This window comes from Rhinopithecus bieti, unplaced genomic scaffold (genome assembly GCF_001698545.2).
Source record: "Rhinopithecus bieti isolate Rb0 unplaced genomic scaffold, ASM169854v2 scaffold_574, whole genome shotgun sequence".
Classification (NCBI taxonomy): Eukaryota; Metazoa; Chordata; class Mammalia; order Primates; family Cercopithecidae; genus Rhinopithecus; species Rhinopithecus bieti.
Genome location: NW_016803605.1, coordinates 5,251,743 through 5,259,912, shown reverse-complemented (window position 1 = coordinate 5,259,912; position 8,170 = coordinate 5,251,743). Strand labels below are relative to the sequence as shown.

Below are 8,170 nucleotides of genomic sequence, written 5' to 3'. Positions count from 1 at the left end.
CTATTAAAAAAAAACAAAAGTTACTGATACATAATAAAATCTATGTTTAAGTCTAAAGACTCTTTCCATGAGAACAAAATATAAATTCTAAAGCGGTTAAAAAAAAAAAAAAAAAAAGCATTGTATCAGTCTAATTTATAAATGTTTCTTGGTAGAACATGAAATGGGAAACGTTGAAGTTAACAATACTATACAGTCAACAAAATGCAGGATCCACTTACTGATGTTCAAGATCAAGTTAACACTGTGAATGAACCCTGCAACTGCAAAGCCTACTAAGCCTGCCTTGCCCCTACAATCTTACCTCCCTCGTACTTCATTTCTCTGTGTTGACCTGTGTCTTTTTGTTCCTTTCATGCAGTATAGAACTGTCCTTTCAGACAGTTTCTGTCACTGAGACTCTGATGCTTACAAGTACATTGCCCCGTCTGTCTGTACATGTCATACATTTTTATGTCTCTTGGTTAGTTTAATAGTATCTCTCCTTTTCCCCAGCTACTCCTTCATTACCTGATCAAAATACAGGAGGAGGCTGGGTGCAGCAGCTCATGCCTGTAATCCCAGCACTTTGGGAGGCCAAGGTGGGCAGCTCACCTGAGGTCAGGAGTTTTGAGAGCAGCCTGGCCAACACGGTGAAACCCTGTCTCTACACAAATACAAAACTCAGCTGGGCATAATGACAGGTGCCTGTAATCCCAGCTACTCAGGAGGTTGAGGCAGGAGAATCACTTGAACCTGGGAGGCAGAGGTTGCAGTGAGCAGAGATCACACCACTACACTCCAGCCCGGGCGACAGAGCAAGACTCCGTCTCAAAGAAAAAAAAGAAAAAATACAAAGGTGAAATATGTACATATGAAATTTTTAATTCCACTTTTTTCTGTTGTTGTTTTTGCTGAGACGGAGTCTCGCTCTGTCACCCAGGCTAGAGTGCAGTGGCACCACCTTGGCTCACCGCAATCTCCACCTCCTGGGTTCAAGTGATTCTCCTGCCTCAGCCACCTGAGTAGCTGGGTTTACAAGTACATGCCACCACGCCCAGCTAATTTTTGTATTTTTAGTAGAGATGAGGTTTCACCATGTTGACCAGGCTGGTCTTGAACTCCCAACCTCAGGTGATCCGCCCGCCTTGGCTTACCAAAGTGCTGGAATTACAGGCTTCAGTCATGGCACCCAGACTTCAATTCCACTTTTAAGAAGCACTGCTAAGATTACATAAGGAAAAAATGACAGACTAAATTTCAAAACAAGTGAGTATGATTCTAAAGCCCATACTTTTTCCAGTATTTTAGAAGTTGAAAAATAAAATTTATACTTGAGTACCTGGCAACAATTATAAAACACAAACACATACAATTTTTTCTTTCTTTGAGATGGAGTTTTACTCTTGTTGTCCAACCTGGAGTGCAATGGCACAATCTCAGTTCACTACAACCTCCGCCTCCCAGGTTCAAGTGATTCTCCTGCCTCAGCCTCCCAAGTAGCTGGGATTAACAGGCGCGCACCAGCACATCTGGCTAATTTTTTTGTATTTTTAGTACAAACAGGGTTTCACCGTGTTAGCCAGGCTGGTCTTGAACTCCTGACCTCAGATGATCCACCCACCTCAGCCTCCCAAAGTGCTGGGATTAAGGTGTGAGCCACAGCGCCCAGCCCACAGGTTTTTAAATTACCTGGTTTGGTGACACATCTGTGGAAGACAATGATACAAACGTCTTCTCTAAAGTTTCAGGCAAAGAGTGGTGTGTATCCTTTTCCTCTAGTTTCCAGTAAGTCAATCCTGATGTGCACAAATACACAGAATAGAAAAGAGTGAGGAAAAAACAAAAATGCTTTCTAGAATAACATTTCTATCTAAAGGAAATTAAATATGGGAAGAAACTAATTTTGAGTTAAAGTAATTTGAATTTTGATGGAAAAAAAGTTATCTAAATTCTGTATTATGTAAGAGTCCTAACTGGATGCGAATGTTTAAAACTGAAATATAAAAAGTCAAGATGAGTTGGTACAATTTAAAATATATATTTTTGGCCAGGCGCGGTAGCTCACACCTGTAATCCCAGCACTTTGGGAAGCTGAGGCAGGAGGATTACCTAACGTCAGGAGTTTGAGACCAGCCTGGCCAACATGGTGAAACCCCGTCTCTACTAAAAATCCAAAAATCAGCCAGGTGTGGTGGCACACACTGTAATCCCAGCTACTTGGGAGGCTGAGGCATGACAATCGCTTGAACCCAGGAGACAGAGGTTGTAATGAGCTGAGAAAGTGCCACTGTATTCCAGCCTGAGTGACAGAGTGAGACCCTGTCTCAAAAAAAATTAAAATAATAATAAAATATATTTTATTTTTTATTTGAGAAAGGGTCTCACTCTGTCACCCAGGTTGGAGTGCAGTGGTGCCATCTCAGTCTACTGTGGTCTCTTTTTTCGAGACAGAGTCTCGATCTGTTGCCCAAGATGGAATGGAGTGATCTTGGCTTATTGCAACTTCCGCCTCCCGAGTTCAAGCGATTCTCCTGCCTCAGCCTCCTGAGCAGTTGGAATTACAGGTGTGCTGCGCCACCACAACCAGCTAATTTTTGGGTTGTTTTTTCTTTTTTTCTTTTCTTTTTTCTTTTTTTTTTTTTTGAGACAGTCTCCCTCTGTTGCCCAGGCTGGAGTACAATGGTGCGAGCTCAGCTCACTGCAACCTCCACCTCCCAGGTTCAAGTGATTCTCCTGCCTCAACCTCCTGAGTAGCTGAGGTTACAGGCATGCACCACCATGCCCAGCTAATTTTTGTATTTTTAGCAGAGACAAGGTTTTGCCATTTTGGCCAGACTGGTCTCAAACTCCTGACTCAAGTGATCTGCCCACCTAGGCCTCCCAAAGTGCTGGGATAACAGGTGTGAGCCACTGTGCCCAGACTAATTTTTGTATTTTTAGTAGAGATGGGGCTTCACCATGTTGGCCAGGCTGGTCTTGAACTCCTGATCTCAACTGATTCTCCCGCCTCGGCCTCCCAAAGTGCTGGGATTATAGCCATGGGCCACTGCGCCCAGTCCAGCTCACTGGAGTCTCAACCTTCCAGGTTCAAGACATCCTCCTGCCTTAGCCCCACAAGAAGCTGGGACTACAGGCACACACCACCAAGCCCTGCTAAATTTTTTTTGTACTTTCATTAGAGACAGGATTTTGCCATGTTACCCAGGCTGGTCTCGAACTCCAGAACTCAAGCAATCCACCCTCCTCGGCCTCCCAAAGTGCTAGGATTATAGTTGTGAGCTACCAGGTCCAACCTTAAAATATATTTTAAAATAGACAATTTCTTTCTTTTTTTTTTTTTTTTTTTTGAGACAGGGCCTCAATCTGTCTCCCAGGCTGGAGTACAGTGGTGCAATCACAGCTCACTACAGCCCCGACCTCCTGAGCTCAAACCATCCTTCTCCTTCAGCCTCCCAAGTAGCTGGGACTATAAGCTCACACCACCACACCCAGCTAATTTTTGTATTTTGTGTACAGACGAAGTTTTGCTATGTTGCCTAGGCTGGTCTCAACCTCTTGGGGTCAAGTGATCTGCCCACCTTGGCTTCCCAAAGTGCTGGAATCACAGGTGTGAGCCACCATGCCCAGCTGACAATTTCTTTGTGAATAGTATAGACATATAGAATCAATGTAAATAATTCAGTAATTCAAATGTTTATTGAGCACCTATAGTGCCAGGCTGGGGAGGCAGGAGGAGTGAGATAAGAAAAGTAAGTAAATCATGCAGTATATAGATGGTAAGCACTCTGATGAGACTTTAAAACAGGATAAAGGGGATACGTAGTGGGGTGTGGGGTAGGCAGGCACTAGTTTTGAATTAGGTGAACAGGGTTGGCTACTGAGAGGATAATTAAGAGGTCATCAGCCATTTTAGCCATGTATGAGGGAGCTCCCTCATACAGGGGGAAGAACATTTCAAGTATGGAAAACAGCCAATGCAAAAGTCCTAAAACATATCTGGGACATTTGAGCAGACAGTCTCCCTTCTCATCAAAGAAACAGACAGAGCACAGCCGGGAGCAGTGGCTCATGCCTGTAATCTCAGCACTCTGGGAGGCTGAGGCAGGCAGATCGCCTGAGGTCAGGAGTTCAAGACCAGCCTGACCAACATGGACAAACTCCGTCTCTACTAAAAATACAAAATTAACTGGGCGTGGTGGTGCGTGCCTGTAATCCCAGCTACTTGGGAGGCTAAAGGCTGAGGCAGGAGAATTACTTGAACCTGGGAGGTGGAGGTTGCAGTGAGCCGGGATCACACCATCGCACTCCAGCCCAGGCAACAAGAGCAAAACTCTGTCTCAAAAAAAAAAAAAGAAAGAAAGGGACAGAGTACAATCACCAACCTACAATGGTTCAACTCATTTTTTTTTTTTTTTTTTTTTACTTTATCACAGTGCAAAAGCAATATGCAGTCAGTAGAAACCATACTTTGAGTACCCGTATGACCATTCTGTTTTCACTCTCAGTATTCAATAAAGTTTAGGAAATAGTCAATACTTTATTATAAAATACTTTGTGTTAGATAACTTTGCCCAACTGTAGGCTAATGTAAGCGTTCTGAGCACATTTAATGTACACTAGGCTAAGCTATGATGTTTAATAAGCTAGGTGTACTAAATGCATTTTCAATTTTTTTTTTTTCCTTGAGACGAGGTCTTGGTGTTGCCCAGGCTGGAGTGCAGTGATGTGATCATGGCTCACTGCAGCCTTGACCTCCCAGACTCAAGCAATCTTCCCATCTCAGCTTTCCAAGTAGCTAGCACTACAGGTGCATCACCACCACTGGCTAATGTTTTAACTCTTTTGTAGAGATGGGGTCTCAACTTGTTGCTCAAGCTGGTCTCAAACTCATGGCCTCAAGCAATCCTCACACCTTGGCCTCTCAAAGTGCTGGGATTACAGGCATGAGCCACTGTGCCCAGCCCATTTTCAACTTATGATATTTTCAATTTATGGTGAGTTTATCAGGACATAACCCCACTGTAATTCGAGGAACAACTCAGTATAAAGTGAGGTCAAAGAGGTAACAGGGCTAGGTTGTTAGGCCCTGTGGGCCCCTGTAAGGACTCTGAACAACAGGGTTTGGAGCGGAGGAGTCACATGATGTGACTTAACTTTTCAGAGGATCACTTTGTTTACTATGTTGAGAACAGACTGAAGCGTGCAAGAGTGGAAGTGGGGAGGCTGGTTAAGAAGACAGCAGCAACCCAGGTGATAGATGAGTGGCCACTCTTAGACTAGAAGCCGTGGAGGTGGTGAGAAGTGGTGGGATTCTATAAAGTTTTGTAAGGCAAAGCTAATTCATCCTGATGAATTGGATGTGGGATATGGGGGGAAAAGAAAAGTATGTATATAAAGCAATTAAGATTGAAATAAGCTCACCATGGAGTGTAAAGGATGGCTCAGAGGGTTTGAATTTAATTCATTTTGAACTACCCAAAAAAGGTTGATAATTTTTATAGCTGTTCAAAACAACTGCAAAAGTACTTCTTCATTCTCTTTACAGCTCTTATAAATTAAGACAAGAAAGGTGGCTGGGCGTGGTGGCTGAAGTCTGTAATCCCAGCACTTTGAGAAACTGAGGCAGGTGGATTGCTTACACCCAGGAGTTCACAACCAGCTGAGGCAACACAGCGAAACCCTGTCTCTACAAAAAAATACAAAACGTAGCTGGGCATGGTGGTGCCGCCAGTTGTCCCAGCTATTCTTGGAAAGCTGAGGTGGGAGGATCACTTGAGCCCAGGAGGTTGAGGCTGCAGTGAGCTGTGATCACACCACTGCACCCCAGCCTGGGCAACAGAGTGAGACCCCGTCTCAAAAAACAAAACAAACAAAGGTAAGGCTGCTACCAGAGAACACCACAACACATAACATATTTACAAAACTATACTACTATACAGTATCATCCTATAAGGAGAAACGTAGGCAAGTTTTCTAAAAATAATGCTCTAAAAAACTAAGTACCTTCCTCTGAGTGTAGCTTAGATTAAAAAATAAAAATTTAAGTATCATACCTGTTCCTGAATCAGACATCCAAGCATTTGGAGTTTCATCTGGTTTACTGAGGTAAAAAGCACGAGAATGTGTAGCAGCAGCAAAATCAGACTACAAGAAAGAAAACTATTGGTTGACAGCTAAAAGTCATTAGGCACCATCTGCTGACCCAAGGAACAAGAGCCAGGCGTCAAACCAGGTGTAGAGAAACCTTCAGAGGGTTCACAAAGAAGAAAGCCTAGGCCAGGTGTGGTAGTTCACGCCTGTAATCCCAGTACTTTGGGAGGCTGAGGCAGGTGGATCACGAGGTCAAAAGTTCGAAACCAGCCTGGTCAAGATGATGAAACCCCCGTCTCTACTAAAAATACAAAAATTAGCTGGGCACAGTAGTGGGTGCCTATAAGCCCAGCTACCCTGGAGGCTGAGGCACGAGAATCACTTGAACCCGGGAGGCAGAGGTCACAGTGAGCCAAGATCGCGCCACGGCACTCTAGCCTGGGCAACAGAGCAAGACTCTGTCACAAAAAAAGAAAAAAGCCTGGTTTCCCCATGGTTACAAGAATGCTAACCAATAGGAATTCACTGTCAAATATTTTTTTTTTGCCTGTGTAATTTACAAAAGTTTATTTCGGTTCTCTGTGGAGCTGGAAGGAGAAAAATGGGGGCAGGTATTATTTCGTGAGTTCAGACCTAAAATGTATTTATAATTTGTCATTTACTTCCAAAACAAATTTGAGGTGCCTAGAATTAAAGTCATTTAGTATAAAATTAATTTAAAAGCTCTAACAATTTATTTTATCATTATAATTGCAATAAATCAGATTAACTCTAAAAATCATAAATCAATAATATGAGCCTTAAGTACTAGACTACTTCCTATATACAAACAATTGGTTACTAGTCCCTGCTTACTTATCAATTCTAGTAAAAATTCTGAGCAAATCAATCCTCACAACATCTCTGATACTGTCACAAGAAATGTTTCCAGAGATATGTGATGAGAATATTCCTATCGGAATTTATCTTATCAGGTCCCTCATCAAACTTTTAATTCCTGTAAAGAGTATGTAACCATCCATGAACCCACTGCCAAAGTAAAATCACACTAAGATAACACTACCTACCAAGAAGGGGGATTAACACATCAGTCTTATAAGGCACCACTTATTTTCTTTCTCATCAAGGAAGAAATTCCACCTGTTTCAATTTGTCTCACTACTTGAGACCAAGAGAAGGCCGGGTGCGGTGGCTCATGTCTGTAATCCCAACACTTAGGGAGGCTGAGGAGGGCAGATCACAAGGTCAGCAGATCAAGACCATCCTGGCTAACAGGGTGAAACCCCGTCCCCACTAAAAATACAAAAAATTAGCCAGTCGTGGTGGTGGGTGCCTGTAGTCCCAGCTACTTGGGAGGCTGAGGCAGGAGAATGGCATAAACCCGGGAGGTGGAACTTGTCGAGATCGCCCCACTGTACTCCAGCCTGGGCGACAGAGCGAGACTCCGTCAAAAAAAAAAAAAACATCGAGAAGGTGATTGGAAAAGTAAAAGTCCAAGTCAAACAATCCCAAGCAAAATATTTTGTCCTCGTCTGGATTCTGAGATGCAAATTCAGTGCACTCGGCTGCCGCACACAGTGGGCTGGCAGGGGCTTACCTTACAGAGCCGCCTGCTGTACTCTTCTGGGGAAACAAGGCATCCACTGAAGAAAACAGGCCCAGCTTTTAATTAAAAGTAAAAGTAGGGTGCAATGAAAAGCCCTTCTAAAAATAAACCCTCTTAGCCCAAGAAGCCGGCCTAAGCTTAGCACAAGACCTTAATGAGTTTTAGTAACCATATTAGCCCATCTGAAAAACCACCACCGAAGCCCCTCGGCCTGTGAAATGGGAAAGTCGAGTCTGTCCAAGACAAAGGACCAAGGAAACAAAGAGCAACTCAAGCCCTGGAAAACCATTCTGCTAAACAACACGCAATTTCAAAATTACTTCAAAGGTGCTATTTACCCAAAATAAACTACCATTGTATAAAAAGAAAATTGGATAAGAGAATCCGGTTAACAAGCATTCTCTGCTTTAGACTGAAACTGAAACCAATGAGAGAAGAAAATAACTAAATAAAGAGGAAAGTTCTAACTTTTTTTTTTTTTTTTTTTTTTTT

General features: G+C 43.0%; 1 protein-coding gene across 1 annotated transcript in view; it reads right to left on the bottom strand.

The window, feature by feature from the left end:
• The window catches only part of MPHOSPH9 (M-phase phosphoprotein 9), an 83,086-nt gene that overhangs the window by 55,636 nt on the left and 19,280 nt on the right, over positions 1-8,170 (bottom strand). The window contains 3 exon segments of the mRNA XM_017888977.1: positions 1,672-1,778; positions 6,036-6,126; positions 7,670-7,715. Coding sequence (XP_017744466.1) covers positions 1,672-1,778; positions 6,036-6,126; positions 7,670-7,715 — 244 coding nt within the window.